Source organism: Bos indicus x Bos taurus, chromosome 4 (assembly GCF_003369695.1).
Source record: "Bos indicus x Bos taurus breed Angus x Brahman F1 hybrid chromosome 4, Bos_hybrid_MaternalHap_v2.0, whole genome shotgun sequence".
Lineage (NCBI taxonomy): Eukaryota > Metazoa > Chordata > Mammalia > Artiodactyla > Bovidae > Bos > Bos indicus x Bos taurus.
Genome location: NC_040079.1, coordinates 113,883,183 through 113,905,498, shown reverse-complemented (window position 1 = coordinate 113,905,498; position 22,316 = coordinate 113,883,183). Strand labels below are relative to the sequence as shown.

Genomic DNA, 22,316 nt, shown 5'->3' with positions numbered 1-22,316 from the left:
GGGCAGTTGGGAGAGAGGAGATCTCTAGTGTTCGGATTAAGCCTTAGACAGGTATGGTATCCCTGATCTTGTGGGTATGGCCTTCAGAATTGCTTAATCTTATCTTCCATCCAGCTATAGTGTTGGCCTGATACTTTTTGCTGACTCTGCCTCAAGGATGATTTTTTTTCCTTCCTGTTTCCTTCCCTAGTGGCAACATGTTTCCCCAGTGCTCTTGATAATGATTTTTGTTTCTTCTCCCATTGTAGGTTAAAACATTGCTCCTTACCTAGAGGCAGGGGAAATGGATGTGGGTAGTGTTTTGACAGGGCTGCTAGACCCCCTCCAGCCCGCACCCTGTGAGACTTGCTCAGGGTTTCCTTGATCTTCCTTTTGAACACCAGAGATTTTCATAAAGGTCAAAGCCTGTAGGAGGGTGAAACTTCCTCTATCCACCCCCATCTCTGATCCTCAGAGGTCTCACATGCACACACTGGTTCAGTCAGTTCAGTTCAGTCGCTCAACCGTGTCTGACTCTTTGCGACCCCATGAATTGCAGCACGCCAGGCCTCCCTGTCTATCACCAACTCCCGGAGTTCACCCAGACTCATGTCCATCGAGTCGGTGATGCCATCCAGCCATCTCATCCTCTGTCGTCCCCTTCTCTTCCTGCCCTCAATCCCTCCCAGCATCATGGTCTTTTCCAATGAGTCAACTCTTTGCATGAGGTGGCCAAAGTATTGGAGCTACAGCTTTAGCATCAGTCCTTCCAATGAACACCCAGGGCTGATCTCCTTTAGGATGGACTAGTTGGATCTCCTTGCAGTCCAAGGGACTCTCAAGAGTCTTCTCCAATACCACAGTTCAAGAGCATCAATTTTTTAGCACTCAGCTTTCTTCACAGTCCAACTCTCATATCCATACATGACCACTGGAAAAACCATAGCCTTGACTAGATGGACTTTGTTGGCAAAGTAATGTCTATGCTTTTGAATATGGTGTCTAGGTTGGTCATAACTTTCCTTCCAAGGAGTAAGCGTCTTTTAATTTCATGCCTGCAATCACCATCTGCAGTGATTTTGGAGCCCCAAAAATAAAGTCTGACACTGTTTCCACTGTTTGCCTATCTATTTCCCATGAAGTGATGGGACTGGATGCCATGATCTTCATTTTCTGAATGTTGAGCTTTAAGCCAACTTTTTCACTCTCCTCTTTCACTTTTATCAAGAGGCTTTTTAGTTCCTCTTCACTTGCTGCCATTAGGGTGGTGTCATGTACATATCTGAGGTTATTGATATTTCTCCCAGCAATCTTGATTCCAGCTTGTGCTTCTTCCAGCCCAGCATTTCTCATGATGTACTCTGTGTATGTTAAATAAGCAGGGTGACAATATATAGACTTGACGTACTCCTTTTCCTATTTGGAACCAGTCTCTTGTTCCATGTCCATTTCTAACTGTTGCTTCCTGACCTGCATACAGATTTCTCAAGAGGCAGGTCAGGTGGTCTGGTATTCCCATCTGTTTCAGAATTTTCCAGAGTTTATTGTGATCTACACAGTCAAAGGCTTTGGCATAGTCAATAAAGCAGAAATAGATATTTTTTCTGGAAATCTCTTGCTTTTTTGATGATCCAATGGATATTGGCAATTTGATCTCTGGTTCCCCTGCCTTTTGTAAAACCAGCTTGAACATCTGGAAGTTCATGGTTCACATATTACTGAAACCTGGTTTGGAGAATTTTGAGCATTACTTTACTAGCGTGTGAGATGAGTGCAATTGTGCAGTAGTTTGAGCATTCTTTGGCATTGCCTTTCTTTGGGATTGGAATGAAAACTGACCTTTTCCAGTCCTGTGGCCACTGCTGAGCTTTCCAAATTTGCTGGCATATTGAGTGCAGCAGTTTTATAACATCATCTTTCAGGATTTGGAATAGCTCAACTGGAATTCCATCACCTCCACTAGCTTTGTTTGTAGTGATGCTTTCTAAGGCCCACTTGACTTCACATTCCAGGATGTCTGGCGATAGGTGAGTTATCACACCATCGTGATTATCTTCACATCATCGTTAAGATCTTTTTTGTACAGTTCTCTGTGTATTCTTGCCACCTCTTCTTAATATCTTCTGCTTCTGTTAGGTCCATACCATTTCTGTCCTTTTTCAAGCCCATCTTTGCATGAAATCTTCCCTTGGTATCTCTAATTTTCTTGAAGAGATCTCCAGTCTTTCCCATTCTGTTGTTTTCCTCTATTTCTTTGCACTGATTGCTGAGGAAGGCTTTCTTATCTCTCCTTGCTATTCTTTGGAACTCTGCATTCAGATGTTTGTATCTTTCCTTTTCTCCTTTGCTTTTCGCTTCTCTTCTTTTCACAGCTATTTGTAAGGCCTCCCCAGACAGCCATTTTGCTTTTTTGCATTTCTTTTCCATGGGGATGGTCTTGATCCCTGTCTCCTGTACAATGTCATGAACCTCTCTCCGTAATTCATCAGGCACTCTATCCTATCTAGTCCCTTAAATCTATTTCTCACTTCCACTGAATAATCATAAGGCATTTGATTTTGGTCATACCTGAATGGTCTAGTGGTTTTCCCTACTTTCTTCAATTTAAGTCTGAATTTGGCAGTAAGGAGTTCATGATCTGAGCCATAGTCAGCTCCTGGTCTTGTGTTTGCTGACTGTATAGAGTGTCTCCATCTTTGGCTGCAAAGAATATAATGAGTCTGATTTCAGTGTTGACCATTTGGTGTTGTCCATGTGTAGAGTCTTCTCTTGTGTTGTTGGAAGAGGGTGTTTGCTATGACCAGTGTGTCCTCTTGGCAAACCTCTATTAGCCTTTGCCCTGCTTCATTCCATATTCCAAGGCCAAATTTGCCTGTTACCCCAGGTGTTTCTTGACTTCCTACTTTTGCATTCCAGTCTCCTATAATGAAAAGGACATCTTTTTTGGGTGTTAGTTCTAAAAGGTCTTGTAGGTCTTCATAGAACCATTCAACTTCAGCTTCTTCAGCATTCCTGGTTGGGGCATAGGCTTGGATTACTGTGATACTGAATGGTTTGCCTTGGAAACAGACAGAGATCATTCTTTCATTTTTGAGATTGCATCCAAGTACTGCATTTCAGACTCTTTTGTTGACCATGATGGCTACTCCATTTCTTCTGAGGGATTCCTGCCCACAGTAGTAGATATAATGGTCATCTGAGTTAAATTCACCCATTCCAGTCCATTTGAATTCGCTGATTCCTAGTTAGCATTTGGCTTTTAGCAATTCACTCCAGCCTTTCAGCTAGTTTTGAAGCAAATGCTTGGGTTCAGGCTCTCCTTGTAGGCACTGTACATTCCTAGATTTCAGGTGATTGGTGGCCCTACCTGCCTGAGGGGTTTGATAGGTTCAAGGCAGTTCATTGATTGACACTTTGTCTGTCTTTTCCCTTATTGTTATATGATGTTGATGCTCTTATATTCACTCTGTGTATCTGAGCAGAAAGCAAAAGTATAAACCTATCTTTTGAAAGAGTAAGCTAAAATGAAATTGTGCTTAAATTCTGCCATGTAATTTTAGAGAGCTCTGAGGTATGGGTTTCTAGAAATTGAATCCAACTCTAAATTTTTAGATGACCAAGCTAAATTCTAGAGAGAGAAGTACAGAGTTTAGTTCAATTATTTATTGACTGTTGTTATATGAGTTCTTATAGTGATATGTTATTGCATCCCATTTAAACTTAGTTATTTAAAAGTCAGTTTGGTAAGTGGTATTTGTTAAGTGGATTCTTCTCCTGGCTGTGAAATCCTCTGGGCATTTCTTCAAAGTGTGCGAATTTTAAATGTTTTAAAATAAGAATGTAGCCAGAGAGTATTTTGTTACAAATTGTATGATATTAGATTTTCTGGTTGTCATTATATTTAATGTTGTAGTAGGCACTAATATATATTGATACATTTTTTTGATTGATGCTTCTGTTTGGGGAAATTTCTGTTTCAAATTAATGCCAGGGAATACGTAGCCTCATTGCTGACATATTATTCTAAAATTTCTTTACAACTTGTGGGCACCTTTTATTGTATGATACGATATATGAGTCTTTGCTGAAATACAGTATATCAGGCACTTGAAAAAGTTTTATCTGTTCCAAAAAAGAGACAATATGTTACGATAAATATATACTCTTTCATTAAAAGATATTCAAGATGAAATAGGCAATACAATAGAAATGCATTCTAAATTTATGTCACATTTTTCAGTTTCATCCAGGATATAGAAATGGGAGTTCTCAAGGCATAATGCTCTATGTAAAGCACTTGAGGGCAGGTGTATCCATCTATTCATTTCTCCTTCAATATCTGAAATAGGGCTTTGCATGTCTAGAAACTGAACAAATTTTTAGTGAAAAATTAATGATGAAAATTGCTTAATAATAACCCTAATTTTTTGGTCTTATTTTGAAGTAATTGCTTCAGAATAAATTTCAATTTGACAACTATAGGCAATAAATTGTTTCCTTAAAATAGAAAATGATGAGCAATTATTTACTGAGATAATATTTTCAGTTGTTATGAATGGTTTATTAAATTATTAAGTAAGTGAGTTTTAATGTCTAATAATTTTTCTATTGCAGAACCATGGTTGTGAACTTTCAGAATAACAACCTTTAATTGCTTAATGACTTATAGCTTTTTCAAGTACTTTAGCGTTCCTTGTATTTGTTATACAAAAACAATTCTATGAGATATATTATCATATTTTATGATTCTTTGCTGTACAAATGAAGGAGCTAGACTTCAAAAAGATTGTGAATATCCCTTAGTTACAGTTTGTGAGAAAGGTACACCTCAAATCCAAGTCTTAATCCTTTTAAATCAGGCTTCCTTTCCCTCACATAACATGGCTTTCTCCCATTTGCTACTTTAAGTAATGTTGAAGTTGCAAGAGATCTTAACATCCAGTTCTGACTTCTAGCACAGCAGTTCTGATTGTGACTCTAGGCATGAAGTTATCCAACCTATATTTTCTTTCTTGTGCAACCCTTAGAGTTGTAATCCAGCTTTTGCCTAGTACCTGTATAATGACAACCAATCCCTAGTTGTCAGTGATTATATTGAGTTTGGAGAAGGCAATGGCACCCCACTCCAGTACTCTTGCCTGGAAAATCCCATGGATGGAGGAGCCTGGTAGGCTGCAGTCCATGGGGTCACTGGGAGTCGGGTACGACTGAGCGACTTCACTTTCACTTTTCACTTTCATGCACTGGAGAAGGAAATGGCAACCCACTCCAGTGTTCTTGCCTGGAGAATCTCAGGGACGGGGGAGCCTGGTGGGCTGCCGTCTATGGGGTCGCACAGAGTCGGACATGACTGAAGTGACTTAGCAGCAGCAGCAGCAGCATATTGAGTTAAGTCTTTGTTCTGGATACAGTGTTTCATCCCTTTAATATATAGTTTGTATACTTACTGAGAATATAACTCATCTATAAAATATTTATATGCATATATATAGATATAGTTATTTGACAGCATATATAAATATATACTATTTGATATGTTTGTGAATGTTGATCATGCCATCTCAGTGCAGCAGGCAGATTAGGAGCACATCATGTATGTATGATTTTTAGCCGTTCTTACCACTTAGGCAGCTACACACTTCATGAACTCTGATTAGTGAAATTCTGACAGTCAGAAGTACATCTTGGCACCCACTATCAAGAAACACCAGACACAATGACTGTGTTCCCTCGACTTCTTTAATGTATAGCAGGTAAATTTGGATGGCTTTTCTCTGTTTAGAAAATAGCTTGTTACTTTATCTCCGTCTCATGTTATTTAAGCCACTGATCACTGTATCTTCTTATTCTATTAGAAAACAGCACTGCACAAATCACCTCCACAGGAAGCCTTGTATTCCAGAACTTTGAGGAAAGCATGAGTGGTGTTTACACATGTTTTCTGGAGTATAAACCTACTGTGGAAGAAGTCATCAAAAATCTCCAACTGAAATATGTTGTATATGGTAAGAAAAGGTTTTAGTTCTAGTTTAACATTTCTTAATGTTTTCAAATATTTACATACTTTAACAAGTTTGTTTTAAAGAGATTTTGTTATTTTTAGTCTTAAAGAAAAATTTATGCCTGCTTGTATTTTCTAAAGTGCTTTGTAAGCAGTTAGTGGTAAGGGAAGATCTTTTTTTCTTCAGGAGAATGTTGACTTTTACAGATCAGTTTAAGACAGTGAATAAAAACAGGATGGTAGAGAAGTCATGTTTTCAGAGTATGAGGGTGATACTGTATTCTGTTCTGCCTTTAAATTCTGAGTATCATTTTTGATGGTTCACTGCCGTCCTCCTGAACAAGAACATGAGTTGCCACTGTGTGTAAAACGCTTTTGTGAAAACAGTTGGATCTGTTGATGTCTGAGACCAACAGCTGAATTAGTAGTGGAGTGGCCAGGGGAACAACCTGAATGGAGGTTCCCTCTCATTGGTGGGACCTTCATATGGAGACAGAGTCATGGTCGTCAAGGATGCCCTTGTCTCACCTTCAGAGTTTCTAAACCTGTTACCCTACAGTAGCAGGTCTTATAGGTACAATTAAGTGAAAATCTTGAGACGAGAGAGCATCCTTAATTACTTGGACTGGTCCTGGGCAGTCACAAGAGTCCTTAAAGAGGAATGCAAGAAGGCCAAAGGCAGAAAAAAGAAAATATGATGAAATGAGAGGCTGGAGGGAGGGGCTGCAAGCCAAGGAGGCAGCAGATCTCTAGATCCTGGAGGTGGCAAAGAAGTGGGAACCCCCTGGAGCTTCCAAATTGAATGTACCTTGATTTCAGTCTTGTAAGACTCACCTTGAATTTCTGATTTCTGAAACTGTAAGATAATATATTTGTGTTATTTTAAGTGACTATGTATGTAGCTTAAGAAGTTAATATACCATTGGAAGCAGTAGGAAACTAATGTACCATTATTTTCACAGCTGGGATACAGAAACAATGGCTGAATTATTAATAGTTTCTTGATCATTTTTTGGTCAATAAAAAACACTATCCCATATATCCAGAGAAAGACATAATTTTCATGAGAAATTATATTAACTTTGTTAGGCAAATAATTTGTTTAAACTTTATAATCAGCCACTCTTCATTTTTGTTGTAGTTTTTTTTCTATGATATATGATATAGACTTGATATAGCTCCAGTTGAGCTATTTCAAATCCTAAAAGATGATGCTGTTAAAGTGCTGCACTCAATATGCCAGCAAGTTTGGAAAACTCAGCAGTGGCCACAGGACTGGAAAAGGTCAGTTTTCATTCCAATCCCAAAGAAGGGCAATGCCAAAGAATGTTCAGACTGTTGCATAATTGCACTCATATCACACGCTTGCAAAGCAGTACTCAAAATTCTCCAAGCCAGGCTTCAACAGTACGTGAACCGTGAACTTCCAGATGTTCAAGCTGGATTTAAAAAAGGCAGAGGAACGAGAGATCAATTGCTAACATCCATTGGTTCATAGAAAAAGCAAGACAGTTCCAGAAAAGCATCTGTTTCTGCTTTATTGATTACGCCAAAGCCTTTATTTCTGCTTTATTGATTACGCCAAAGCCTTTATTTCTGCTTTATTGATTATGCCAAAGCCTTTGACTGTGTAGATCACAACAAACTGTGGAAAATTCTTCCAGAGGTGGGAATACCAGACCATCTGACCTGCCTCCTGAGAAATCTGTATTCAGATCATGGAGCAACAGTTGGAATTGGACATGGAACAGCAGACTGGTTCCAAATCGGGAAAGGATTATATGAAGGCTGTATATTGTCACCCTGCTTATTTAACTTAAATGCAGAGTACATCATGAGAAATGCTGCACTGGATGAAGCACAAACTGGAATCAGGATTGCTGGGGAAATATCAATAACCTCAGATATGCAGATGATACCCCCTTATGGCAGAAAGTGAAGAAGAACTGAAGAGCCTCTTGATAAAAGTGAAAGAAGAGAGAGAAAAAGTTGGCTTGAAACTCAATATTCAGAAAACTAAGATCATGGCACCTGGTCCCATCACTTCATGGCAAATAGATGGGGAAACAGTGGAAACAGTGACTGACTTTATTTTCTTGGGCTCCAAAATCACTGCAGATGGTGACTGCAGCCATGAAATTAAAAGATGCTTGCTCCTTGAAAGAAAAGTTATGACCAACCTAGACAGCATATTAAAAAGCAGAGACATTACTTTGCCAATATAAAGGTCCACCTAGTCAAAGCTATGGTTTTTCCAGTAGTCAGGGATGGGGGAGCCTGGTGGGCAGCCATCTCTGGGGTCACACAGAGTCGGACACGACTGAACCGACTAGCAGCAGCAGCAGCATGTATGGATGTGAGAGTTAGATCACAAAGAAAGCTAAGTGCCAAAGAACTGATGCTTTTGAACTGTGGTGTTGGAGAAGACTCTTGAGAGTCACTTGGATTGCAAGGAGATCAAACCAGTCAATCCTGAAGGAAATCTGTCCTGAATATTCTTTGGAAGGACTGATGCTGAAGCTGAAGCTCCAATACTTTGGCCACCTGATGCAAAGAACTAACTCACTGGAAAAGACCCCGATGCTGGGAAAGATTGAAGGCATGAGAAGGGGATGACAGAGGATGAGATGGTTGGATGGCATCACTGACTTGATGGACATGAGTTTGAACGAACTCTGGGAGTTGTTGATCAACAGGGATGCCTGGCATGCTGCTGTCCATGGGGTCGGAAAGAGTGGGACATGACTGAGCGACTGAACTAAACTGATGATATAGATATGTTATTTTATGTAGTTTATATAGTTTATAGCAGCTATACTTTGGAATCTCTCATAAGGGTATATTCACATAAGCTAAGAAATGTAACAGTGCTTAAAATGAATGCTGATTTATAGTAAGGAAAATGATAGCTAATATTTGCTAAGCATTTATTATGTGCCAGGTAATGCTATGTTTTAATGTATAATTGTAAGGGAGAAGGCAATGGCACCCCACTCCAGTACTCTTGCCTGGAAAATCCCATGGATGGAGGAGCCTGGTAGGCTACAGTCCATGGGGTCGCTAAGAGTCGGCATGACTGAGCGACTTCACTTTCACTTTCCACTTTCATGCATTGGAGAAGGAAATGGCAACCCACTCCAGTGTTCTTGCCTGGAGAATCCCAGGGACGGGGGAGCCTGGTGGGCTGCCGTCTATGGGGTCGCACAGAGTCGGACACGACTGAAGTGACTTAGCAGCAGCAGCATAGTAAGAGCAAAACACATATAATACTTATTTTTGCAAGGCATTGTTTTTAGAGTTTTTAATTTATTTTTGGCTATGCTGGATCTTCATTGCTGTGCACAGGCTTTCGCTAGTTGTGGTGAGTGGGGGCTAGTTTCCAGTTGCGGTGGGTGGGCTTCTCATTGCAGTGGCTTCTCGTTGCAGAACATGGGTTCTAGGGCTTGATCTCAGTAGTTGTGGCACATGGGCTTAGTTGCGCTGCAGCATGTGGAGTCTTACCAGACTAGGGATCAAATGTGTGTTCCTGCATTGGCAGTTGGATTCTTAACCACGGGACCACCAGGGAAGTCCTTCAGATTTTTTTTTTCCTAACTTCTCTTTTGATTTCTTCTTTGACACATTGGCTACTTAGAATTATGTTCTTTAATTTCTACACATCTGTGAATTTTTCATATTTTTTCTATTACTCTAATTTTATTATATTATGGGGTCACCCAGAATCGGACATGACTGAAGTGACTTAGCAGTAGCAGTCAAAGAAAATACTTTGTGTTATTTCAGTCCTTTAAAATTTATTTTGATTTGTCCCTTAAAATAGTTTCTGTCCTGAGAATGTGCCATGAGCACTTGGGAAGAATGTATATTCTGCAGCTGCTAGATGGAGAGTTCTGTAGATACCATTTATGTATATTAGGTTTTGGCATTATTTAAGTGTTGTATGTCCTTGTTGATTTCTGCATAGTTGTTTATTATTGTAAGTGAGGTATTGAATTCTCTGAGCAATATTTTCAATTGTTTATTTCTTTGATTATTTCTTTTTTTCTTTTTTTGCTTCATTTTAGTGCTTTGTTCTTAGATGTGTGTGTTTATATTTTTCTCTCTTCCTGATATGTTGTCTTTTTTAATCATAAAAAAATGTTGCCCTTTATCTATGGTAGCATTTTTTGTTTATTCTGAAGTTTACTCTGCTTGACAGTTGAATAGCCATTCCTACTTTCTTGTGATTGCTGTATATATGGTGTATTATTTTCCACCATCACTTTCAGTCTATTTGTATCTTTGCATCTAATGCGTGTCTCATGTAGACACTAAGTTCATTGCTTTTTAAATCGATTCACAGTCTCTGCCTTTTGATTATATAATAATTCATTCACATTTAATGTTATTTATACAATTGGGTATACTTTATCATTTTACTTTATATTTCCCTGTCTTGTGTGTTGCTCTGTTTCTCATTCAGTTCAGTTGCTCAGTCATGTCCGACTCTTTGCGATCCCGTGAATCGCAGCACGCCAGGTCTCCCTGTCCATCACCAATTCCCGGAGTTCACCCAAACTCATGTGCATCAAGTCGGTGATGCCATCCAGCCATCTCATCCTCTGTCGTCCCCTTCTCCTCCTGCCTGCAATCCCTCCCAGCATCAGAGTCTTTTCCAATGAATCAACTCTTTGCATGAGGTGGCCAAAGTACTGGAGTTTCAGCCTCAGCATCAGTCCTTCCAATGAACACCCAGGACGGGTCTCCTTTAGGATGGACTGGTTGGATCTCCTTGCAGTCCATGGGACTCTCAAGAGTCTTCTCCAACACCACAGTTCAAAAGCATCAATTCTTTGGCACTCAGCTTTCTTCACAGTCCAACTCTCACATTACATCTTGTGAATTAAGTGAATATTTTCTAATGTAGCATTTTAATTACTTTAGTGATTTTTACTCTATATATTTTGAGTCATTTCCTTATTGATTTCTCTAGAGATTACCGCATATATCTTAACCTATCAGAATCAGCTTGATATCTTTACTAACTTAATTCTAGTGAGATATAGAAACCTTAAACTTAAGTAGATGCATTCCTTTTCCATGCTTTTTGTGGTATATTTTAAATATTATATCTGTAAATGTTCCAAAACTAACAATACATTTCTATATTTATTTTTTGTATAATTTTATATATCTCAGAGAAGCTGAAAATAGAACAAGTGTATACTTATAGACTTTTTTACATTAATCTTGTTTTTATTTTCTTAAAATGTTCCTATTCTTCCAAGCTTCCATCTGTAATCATTTCTTAAGCTAGTACAGCCTTGCTTCTACCTACTTCCTTTCTGTTTCTATTGGAAAATCTGTATTTATGTTTGGTCCCAGTGATAACATCATGCACACAAATTCTTTTATACAATTGCTTTTTAAATCAGTAAAGAGGAAAAGTAGAAATAAGCACTTATTCTGTCTTTATAATTACATAATTTACTGGTGTACCTTGTTTTTTGTGTACTGAGGTCATATTCTTTCAGTCTTGAAAATTCAAGAAAATTTGAAGATCTAATTAGTTTTATCCACTTTGATTAAAATTTGGTATTGGGAAGTTTGTGAAAAAAGTTTTAAAACACTTGGTCAAAAATCATCAGTCACTGTGAGACAATACTTATTTCTTAACCAGAGTTACAAGAGATAACGAAAGTAAACGGAAAACCACTTAAAAGCAAAGAACCTCACATAATCTTTTATCAGAAATGGCATTCCAAGAAAACTTTATTTTCTTAACAGAAAGAAAAATTTAATCCAAGCCTTACCTTAGCTTGCTCCCAACATAATCAGTTTACCCAACTGAATTCAATCCAATCTTAGAAAATCCTGATCATGCATAACTCTTTCAATACGTTTTCGTAAATTCTCATGCCTTCTTTTACTGAAAACATATGTTTTACTTTCCTTAAAAGATTTTTCCACACCAAATTACTTTTCTTGCTGACAGATTTTCAAGAGATCAAAAGTCTAGTAAACCTACGTACAACAAAAGTATCATGCTTAACACTGATCACTCCTGAGACTGTATTATGTCTGTATTAATCTATATTAATCAAACCAACAAGCTTAAGCTACCTTCGGTACCAGATGTCAGTTTGGTACTGGATACTTTCCAGATGACTTCATTCTGGCCACATTACTTTATATGTCTGAGTATTTATATAAGCACTTAATTTTCCTTAAGTCAATTAAATATAGCTTCTTTTGTGAATTAAGACACAAACACAGAGGCCTCTTATTTCCTCTTCCAAAATTTCAGCCATGAATCAGGTACAGCAATGTAAAACCCATCTGTCTGCAAGAGTTTGGTTTAAATTTGGATTTCTAGCAGATGGGACAAATCAAGCTCACTTCTCTAGATGGCTAAATCCGTTTCACTAATATTTAGGGAAAGATGCTCAAAGTTTGTATTTTTCCTTGACAAGTTCCAAATTACTTACTCTCTTTTTCAAAATTTGCATTTAAAAAAGATGGCATAGAGAAAGGTTTCTAGAGAAAAACCAGGTAGGATATTTGCATCTCAAAGGCACAGGCAAATCCCTCCTAGGATAACTTTGTTTCCCTTTTGTTTAGTACTTATAAGCCTCTTAAGATAGATGTGGAAGGTTTTGGGAGTGCTAAAAATATTGCTGGGTTTTGAATTATTTTTGGAGCTACACCTCTGGTCCTGTAAAGACTAGATTTGTAGAACAAGGAAAGTTTTTGGGTTTTTTTTTTCCCCTTTTAAAAAGGATTGGGTGGCTTCTCAGTGATACTGAGGGACTAATATAACCATTTACCTATGTTTGGATGTTTTATTTTCCCTCCTGTAGGTTAGGGGAGAAGGCCTCTTTGAAATTTCTATCCAGGAAGATCCCCTGGAGGAGGGAATGACTACCCAGGGCAGTAGTCTTACCTTGAGAATCGCATGGATAGAGGAGCCCGGCAGGCTACAATCCATGGGGCCGAAAAGAGTTGGACACGACTGAGCGACTGAGCAATGCACATACACATGGTTAGCTTAGTTGGATCAGTGGCCTCCCATTTTGGTACTCTGTTTTCAAATACTTTTGGGTATCCTCCCTGGCTTTAAGAAGCTTCCCACATAGCTCAAATAGTGAAAAATCTTCTGCCTGCAATGCGGGAGACACAGGAGATGTGGGTTGGATTCCCAAGTTGGGAATATCCCCTAGAGGTGGAAGTGGCAGTATTCTTGCCTGGAAAATTCCATGGACAGAAGAGCCAGGTGGGCGACAGCCCATAGGGTTGCAGAATTGGACATGAATGAGCATGCATATTTGTGTTCAGACCTTTGATCTGAGGAGGCTTGCCTACAGCCTCTCCCACTGGCACCCTCTGCTTGAATTCTGTAAGCACACAGATGGAACCATTCATGACACTATGGGGTCTGGATTTGTCCATTCAAAGGTAAATAGATAATGGGAGTCTGGGTGCAGGGAAGAAAACCACCTTTAGTTCTAGCACTGTGAACCAGTTCAGCCACCCATAGTTTTACAGCTTAGATGGGCTTGTCAACTGAAAGAGACATGCAACTTGAGAGTAGTGAGTCAAGTTTTATTTGGGGCAAAATGAGGATAGCATCCCAGAAGGTAGCACCTCAAATAGCTCTGAGAGACTGCTCCCAAGAGGCAGTGGGGGAAGGTCAATATATAAAATTTTGGTGAAGGGGAAGTTCAGTACAATTAAGCACTCAATTTATAAAAGATTTTCTGCTAGTCATGAGATGCTGAGGTCCTCATGAAGGGATTTAGTGCTTTTCTAGATATGAAGAGATACAAGAATTGGGATCATGAGGTCAGTTCCTGAAAATATCTAACTATCTAAAGCCCTGTCCCAGCAGATTCCCTGGAGCACAGAGTGCCTCACTCCACCCTGAACTCCTTCAGGGGTGTTGAAGGTCAACAGCTGCAGCACAGGTTCAGTCTCCTCAGAGGCAGATGGCAGATGTCCTAGTTGTTCAGTCACTGGCAGTGCTCTTGGCAGGTGTCATTTTGTATCTGACAGGATGGAATGGTGATCTCTAGTTTGAGACTGTCTTAGATTCCTCTGGCCAAGACCAATTGTTTGTCCTGGTGGCTGCCATCTCCATAAGGATCTTCATCTTGGAATTTAGTGAGCAAGTCCCTCCTGACAAGCAGATGGGGCACTTGGATGTGAGCAGAAATGGATGTGCAAAGGTAAAGCCTTCTAGCAAGCAGTTGAGGGGAGGGGTAGATTACTTGGTTTGGGCTTTCTGTCCATCCCTGTTATACAACATTGAGAAGACAAGGGTCCAGGGACATCAGTTAGCACACAGTAGACAGTCCCCATATTTAGGAAGAAAATGGCTTTCCTACCTGCCACATCAAAGATTACCAGAGGTTCCTCTGGATAAATGACCAGGTATCCTTTCGGAGCCAGGGAAAGTCCTGGGCTCCATCCGTCTTCGGTCCTCTTACCATCATTGGTTTGGTAGCCCCAGGTCCCCTTTGGGACTGAGGGCAGTCCCTTTTCCAGTGACCTTCTCATTTTCATATCAAGCAGAGTCCTGGTGGACTTTTTCCATACAGGCAGCATTTGTTTTTCCAGTGACCCTATTGGCCACACTTAAAACAACAGATATTTTCTCAGTGAGACAGAGGCTCTGATCCAGGCTTCCTGGTTCTTGTCCTCACCATGGGTTTTCACAAGGGTGGGTAACCCTGAGGCGGTGCAGGGGTTAGGGCTGCCTCTGGTAATTGTGCTGTTAACTTTTGAATCCTTTTTGCCCTTTCAACCCTATCTCTATTGTTAAATACTACAAAGGCCAAATCCATGAGCTGATTTATGGGGGTCTAGGGTTTCACTTTCACTTTTCACTTTCATGCATCGGAGAAGGAAATGGCAACCCACTCCAGCGTTCTTGCCTGGAGAATCCCAGGGACAGGGGAGCCTGATGGGCTGCCGTCTGTGGGGTCGGGTCGCACAGAGTTGGACACGACTGAAGCGACTTAGCAGCAGCAGCAGCAGGGTTTCCAGGTCCCCAGATGGGAGTTACAGATAAATGGTCTAGATGACTGTCCCCACTCAGAATTGGGGGGAGTAGGATTTCCCAGCTGTGGATCTCAGGGAGGTGAAGTCGTAAGGGGATCATCTGAAACATCAAGCTCCTGAAGGGGAAGAAGGCACTTTGAAGGGATGTGAACCAGGCACACCTGGCTGGAGTTCTTTAGACCTGGATTTTGTAATAGCGTCATGGACCTTTGGATGGATGGGACTTACTCCCCCCACCATTTTCCTTTCCTTTTACAAAATATGCCCAGCTGCAAGATGGTATTGTAATTCAGTCATCCAACTTTTTTTTTTTTGGCCACATCTCTTGGTTTCTTAGTATGTATTGGGATCACGCAGTATTACAAAAGAAAATTAATTTCTTTTCCTTAAACCATCCTGTCTAAATTTTCTCCAGTTAGCTAATATGCATCCTAGCAGGGAGTCCTTCAGGATGCTTGTAGTCGCCCCTGTTTTTTGTTGGGATATTTTGATAAGACAGGGGTCTGATTGATCCTTGTCAGACAGTAGTTATTTGTCCTGGCATTTTCCCAGTGTCAACAGTGGGGTCCCTGTGAATGCCTGAAATCTGCCACATTGGTTAGCTTGAGGAGGCCCCTTGGATTAGTTAAGAAAAGGAATAAAAGGCAGTGGGGGAAGAAGCAACCAGAATCCCAGGGCCTAGATCCGTTAGAGACAGAGGGAGGAGACCTCCCTGAGCCAGCTGAACAGATTACCTTTATCACTGAAAGAAACAAATAGAACTGAAGGGTATCTCTCCTCAGGATGCGGTCCATGTGATGTTGAGGAAGGCTGTTGTTGAGTCACTAAGTCATGTCCATTCTTTGCGATCTCATGGATGGTAGCATGCCAGGCTCCTGTGACCTCCACTATCTCTCCGAGTTTGCTCAGTCTCCTACCAATGGAGCAAACTCTGGGAGATAGTGGAGGACAGAGAAGAGCTACCTCTTCATAGAATTAAAAGAGGCAAAACCCAATCTGCCAGCAAAGCCAGCAAGCAGGAGCAGGGATCAATAGATAGTCCAAGAAGTCAAGAGAGGAGGATATAAGAGAAATCTAGGACAGGAGGGAAGATGTACAGTCATGATGCTTCCCAAGAGACATTTGTAAGCCCACTACCTCCTCTCAGGGGTTGGTAAAGTCTGCCTGTGACCCCCACGAGATAAGTGCTTACGCACACTTCTATTCAAGGGTATCTGGGCGCCCCACCAGATGTGACCCTTAAGAGGGAGCATGACACCTGGCTTGGTATCACAACTGATGATGGGGTTGAAATAAGGAGGAAGACTGAGTGGGGCTAGGAAGGTGCACAGCTGCAAGCTTCGTTGCAGGGAGGACTCTGGAGGGAAGTGCTTGCCCACAACATTCTCTTGGGGGTGCAATGATGCTGTAAGCCCTAAAAGTATTCGGGGAGGGCCAGGCTACAAATCTAGAGGAGGATTCAGGGAATTTCCCAGTTTGGGCCCTCTTATAGTTCCAGCATCCTGGAACTGGGGCTGGGATGAAGGATGAGCAGGGAGGGGAGGAGCCACAGGGGAAACTCAGCCAAGCAAGTTGTCAGTTGTGTGTGACACAGTCTTTATTTGAATGTCCAGTGGTCATCTTATGGATCTTCTCAAGTTCACAGAGATAGAACGATAGAGGAAAGCAAAAGATCGAGGGCCCTTGGCCTTGTGGGCTCCTTCACAGCCAGATAACTGGTCTCTGCCAGATCCTGCAGGCAGCGTCAGCTACCACCTAAGGGACTACTTGAATCTACATGGCTTGTGACAAGTCCCTGTCACCCTTCAGAGCGGGAGCTGTAGCCCAACAGGTGGATGGAGATTATGCTCTTTGAGGCCCCTCTTGGGCAACAGAAAAGATGTTGAAGGAAAGAAAGTGGCGCACAAGAGGATTGTCAGGTCCCAGGTCTTAGAGTCCCTGGGATGGCTGCCAAGCATGGGTTCTTGGCTTCTAGCAGGACAGAATTCAAGAAAGAGCCATAGTAAAGAGAAAGAAAGCTTATTCAGGGAGATACACACTCCATAGACAGAGTATGGGCCATCTTGGAGGACAGGAGACACCTGAGTATGGGGATTATCAGTTTTTATAGGGCTGGCTAATTTCATAGGCTAATGAGTGGGAGGAGTATTCCAGCTATTTTGGGGAAGGGGTGGGGATTTCCAGGAATTAAATTAGGCCATTGCCCACCTTTTGACCTTTATGGTTTGGAACTGTCAATGGCGCCTGTAGGTGTGTTATTTAGCTTGCTGATGTGTCACACTGAACCTGTACTGAGGCGCAAGGTCTAGTGGAAGTTTACTCCCTGACCATCTTGAACCTATTTGCTTCTAATCAGTTTATGTCATAACCTCAGGCTTTGTCATCCTTTTAAAGGTTGTGCCCTGTGGATTCCTTTCTCAATTTAATGTGCATATCTATTGTTTTCAACAATCCCCTGGGGCATAAATTCCTCTAAAACTGATCCAATTAAATGTGGGTTCCCCAGGTTCTTCTTTGAGATGTGTTCTGACCTCAGGGATGTTCCTTCCATCTGACTCTTCCAGTGTTGCTGTCTGCCAGACTAGGCCACCTGCCATTAAGCCTGTATCTCCAGTGAGTCTACAAACCTTCTCCAGGTTGTCTTTCTCCATACTGCCAGTGTTTCTGAAAGTGCCCCACAGTTGATCACAAAGTTCCTTCGAGAAGAGATTCTGAACTCTCTGTTCTGTGGTCTCTTTGTATTCTCATCCCTGACAGACTCTGAGCTGCAGCTCTGGAGCTGAGGCTGGGGACAGTGGCATTCTTCTCTTTGAGTGACACCCTGCATTAGGCTTCCCTGGTAGTTGGTAAAGAATCTGCCTGCAATGCAGAAGACCTGGTTTGATTCCTGGGTCAGGAAGATCCTCTGGAGAAGGGATAGGCTACCCACTCCAGTATTCTTGGATTTCCTCTGTGGCTAAGATGGTAAAAAATCTACCTGCAATGCAGGAGACCTGGGTTCAACCCCTGGGTTGGGAAGATCCCCTGGAAAAAGGAAAGGCTACTCACTCTAGTATTCTGGCCTGGAGAATTTCATGGGCTGTATAGTCCATGGGATCACCAAGAGTCGGATAGGACTGAGTGACTTTGACTGCGTTAGGAACTTAGTATTTGGTGGAGGGGTAGCAGTAGCAGCCTCAGAGCTCTTCAGTGTGTTTCTCCTGGTGTGGAGCCTTCATGAGATGAGCTAGATCAGGGTGATGGGCTCCCAGTTTTCTCAGAATTGCTGTAGCCAGGTTAGAGCCTCCATCTTACAATGTGGGGATGATAGAGGAGGGTGCGAGCCCTCACCTCTGAGCTGTCCTCACCTGCAACTTCCATGTAGCACCAGATACCTCTGGTCTGCACAAGAAAGACTTTTTCTTGTCCTTTCTTGTCTGTACCAATCTGGGTTTCCCTCAGTTGAGCCGAGAAGTGGAGAGAGAGAGAGAACCTGGGTTCAGATCCACAGAGTCCCACTGTTCTTACTGACTTGCAGTAAGAGTGTTTAGTGTTATTCTGTTTCTTCCCCAGTGGCTTGGAGTTAAAAGCTTCTGCCTGCAATGCAGGAGATGTAGGAGATGCGGGTTTGATTCCTAGATGGGGAAGGTCCCCTGGAGGAGGAAGTGGAAGCCCACTCCAGTATTCTTGCCAAGAAAATCCCATGGTCAGAGGAACCTGCTGGACCATAAGGGGTTGCAGAGAGTCAGACATGACTGAGCACACATGTGGGCAGGGCTGGAGTATTCTGTTCAGACATGCTTGAGGAGGTTTTTTGGCTTCATAGGGTCTTAGCTATGGCACATGGTATCGTCTTTGTGTCATGCAGGATCTTTCATTGTGGTGCGTGGGCTCTCTAGTTGTGGGGCATGGACTCTATTTGTGATGTGTGAGCTCTCTAGTTGTGGGGCATGGAATCTCTAGTTGTGGGGCATGGACTCTGTTTGTGGTGCATGGGCTGTCTAGTTGTGGTGCGTGGAATCTCTAGTTGTGGTGTGTGGGCTCTCTAGTTGTGGGGCAAGGACTATAGTTGTGGTTTGTGGAATCTCTAGCTGTGGTTCATGGACTCTAGTTGTGATGTGTGGGCTCACTATTTGTGGTGCGTGGGTTCTCTAGTTGTGGGGCATGGACTCTAGTTGTGGTGCGTGGGCTCTCTAGTTGTGGTATGTGGGCTCTCTGGTTGTGGGGCATGGACTCTAGTTGTGGTGCGTGGGCTCTCTAGTTGTGGTGCGTGGGCTCTCTAGTTGTGGTGCGTGGGCTCTCTAGTTGTGGTATGTGGGCTCTCTGGTTGTGGGGCATGGACTCTAGTTGTGGTGCGTGGGCTCTCTAGTTGTGGTGCGTGGGCTCTCTAGTTGTGGTGCGTGGGCTCTCTAGTTGTGGTATGTGGGCTCTCTGGTTGTTGTGCATGGGCTCTCAGGTTGTGGGGCATGGACTCTAGTTGTGGTGCGTGGGCTCTCTAGTTGTGGTATGTGGGCTCTCTGGTTGTGGGGCATGGACTCTAGTTGTGGTGCGTGGGCTCTCTAGTTGTGGTGTGTGGGCTCTCTAGTTGTGGTGTGTGGGCTCTCTGGTTGTGGGGCATGGACTCTAGTTGTGGTGTGTGGGCTCTCTGGTTGTGGGGCATGGACTCTAGTTGTGGTGTGTGGGCTCTCTGGTTGTGGGGCATGGACTCTAGTTGTGGTGTGTGGGCTCTCTGGTTGTGGGGCATGGACTCTAGTTGTGGTGTGTGGGCTCTCTGGTTGTGGGGCATGGGCTGTCTACTTATGGTACATGGGCTCAGTAGTTGTGTCATGAGAGCTTAGTTGCTCCTAGGCATGGGGGATCTTAGTTTCCTGACCAGGGATCAAACCCATTTTTTTTGCATTGCAAGGTGGGATCTTAACCACTGGACCATCAGAGAAGTCCCCTAGAAATGTCTGAGGGATTTTAATTGTTGATTTTACTTTTAATTCAATGTGTCAGAGAGTGTGGTTTACATAATTAATTTTTAAATTTGTTGACTCCTTTAGGATCTCTAAAAATCTTGCCCTTTGACTATTTTTATTTATGGAATACTAATTAAACATATTTATTCAGTTCAGTTCAGTCACTCAGTCGTGTCCGACTCTTTCAACCCCATGAATTGCAGCACACCAGGTCAAACTCATGTCCATCGAGTTGGTGATGCCATCCGGCCATCTCATCCTCTGTCGTCCCCTTCTCCTCTTGCCCCCAATCCCTCCCAGCATCAGGGTCTTTTCCAATGAGTCAACTCTTCGCATGAGGTGGCCAAAGTACTGGAGTTTCAGCTTTAGCATCATTCCTTCCAAAGAACACCCAGGACTGATCTCCTTTAGAATGGACTGGTTGGATCTCCTTGCAGTCCAAGGGACTCTCAAGAGTTTTCTCCAACACCACAGTTCAAAAGCATCAATTCTTTGGCACTCAGCTTTCTTCACAGTCCAACTCTCACATCCATACATGACCACTGGAAAAACCATAGCCTTGACTAGACGGACCTTTGTTGTCAAAGTAATGTCTCTGCTTTTGAATATGCTATCTAGGTTGGTCATAACTTTCCTTCCAAGGAGTAAGCGTCTTTTAATTTCATGGCTCATCTGCCATGATGAACCAGTCACCATCTGCAGTGATTTTGGAGCCCAGAAAAATAAAGTCAGCCACTGTTTCCACTATTTCCCCATCTATTTCCCATGAAGTGATGGGACCAGATGGCATGATCTTCGTTTTCTGAATGTTGAGCTTTAAGCCAACGTTTTCACTCTGCTCTTTCACTTTCAACAAGAGGCTTTTTAGTTCCTCTTCACTTTCTGCCATAAGGATGGTGTCATCTGCATATCTGAGGTTATTGATATTTCTCCTGGCAGTCTTGATTCCAGCTTGTGTTTCTTCCCGTCCAGCGTTTCTCATGATGTACTCTGCATAGAAGTTAAATAAGCAGAGTGACAATATACAGTCTTGACGTACTCCTTTTCCTATTTGGAACCAGTCTGTTGTTCCATGTCCAGTTCTAACTGTTGCTTCCTGCCCTGCATATAGGTTTCTCAAGAGGCAGGTCAGGTGATCTGGTATTCCCATCTCTTTCAGAATTTCCCACAGTTTATTGTGATGCACACAGTCAAAGGCTTTGGTATAATCAATAAAGCAGAAATAGATGTTTTCCTGGAACTCTTGCTTTTTCGATGATCCAGTGGATGTTGGCCATTTGATCTCTGGTTCCTCTGCCTTTTCTAAAACCAGCTTGAACATCTGGAAGTTCATGGTTCATGTACATATTTATTAGGGTTTCTTAATTTATCATCCATATTTTTGGCTTGTATAGTATCAATATATGCAGATCTTTAAATGTTTATAGCCCTGTGTTTTAGGTACCTTTATGCGATTTGTCAAACTATTCTTCAAGGATGTTATGTCTGCAGTTCAGCTAGTCTGTTCACTTAATGTTTTAACTTTGATGCCATTTGTTTTTCTGTTTCAGTGACCGTACTTTCCACCTCCAGTATTTCCAGTTGTATCTTTGTCTCTAAAATCTCCACTTATTGTTTAGTCATGTCTGCTGGACTTTGTTCTGTAATTTCCTATTCTTGTTTACTACTTTAATACTTTGAGATACATTTCTTAATTTTGTTTTTAAATTTTCATAATATGTGTGAAAACTTGTTTGTATCCATATCCTTCACAAAAATAGGTGTTATTGCTCTTTAATTTGTACAGTGAGTATAAAATGCTATGCCATTGTCATGACTGCAGTTTCCTTAGTACTAGTATCTCTGGGCATCATATTCTGTGCTTATTATTCCTTCTGAGGTGTTCTATTTCTGTTTCTTACCTGGTTTTCTAAGTTGTGTTCGTACCAATTTCTAGTAAGTTCAAGTACTCTAACTCTGAATGTATATATGAGTAATTTTTCTATAGTGGTCTAGGGACTCCTGGGAGTCCTGAGTCCCTTTCAGTGGGTCAATAAGGTGAAAACTATTTTATAATTATACTATGATATTATTTACTGATTTAGCTGTGTTTAGATTTGCAGTTATAGTGGGTAAACTACTGTGGAGTAATCCACAATTACCCGAAAAAGCTGTTAAAATGTTTCTTGCCAACCAACTACATATCTTTATGAGGCAATAAACCAGCATGTCACATGTCATTGAATGCACAAGCCAGTGTACAAATCCAGCTAACTTCTCTTAAACCAGACATTAAACAGCTTTTCAATGTATAAAACAATACTGCTCTTCTCACTGATTCTTTTGAAGAATGTTATTGTGCCTAAAAGGGTTTTTAA

At 41.7% G+C, this 22,316-nt stretch overlaps 1 protein-coding gene across 2 annotated transcripts in view; it reads left to right on the top strand.

The window, feature by feature from the left end:
• The window catches only part of ZPBP (zona pellucida binding protein), a 151,310-nt gene that overhangs the window by 17,789 nt on the left and 111,205 nt on the right, over positions 1-22,316 (top strand). For both annotated transcript variants that reach the window (XM_027540237.1, XM_027540235.1), the window contains one exon: positions 5,835-5,984. In XM_027540237.1, the coding sequence (XP_027396038.1) occupies positions 5,835-5,984 (150 nt within the window). The remainder of the gene's footprint in view (positions 1-5,834; positions 5,985-22,316) is intronic.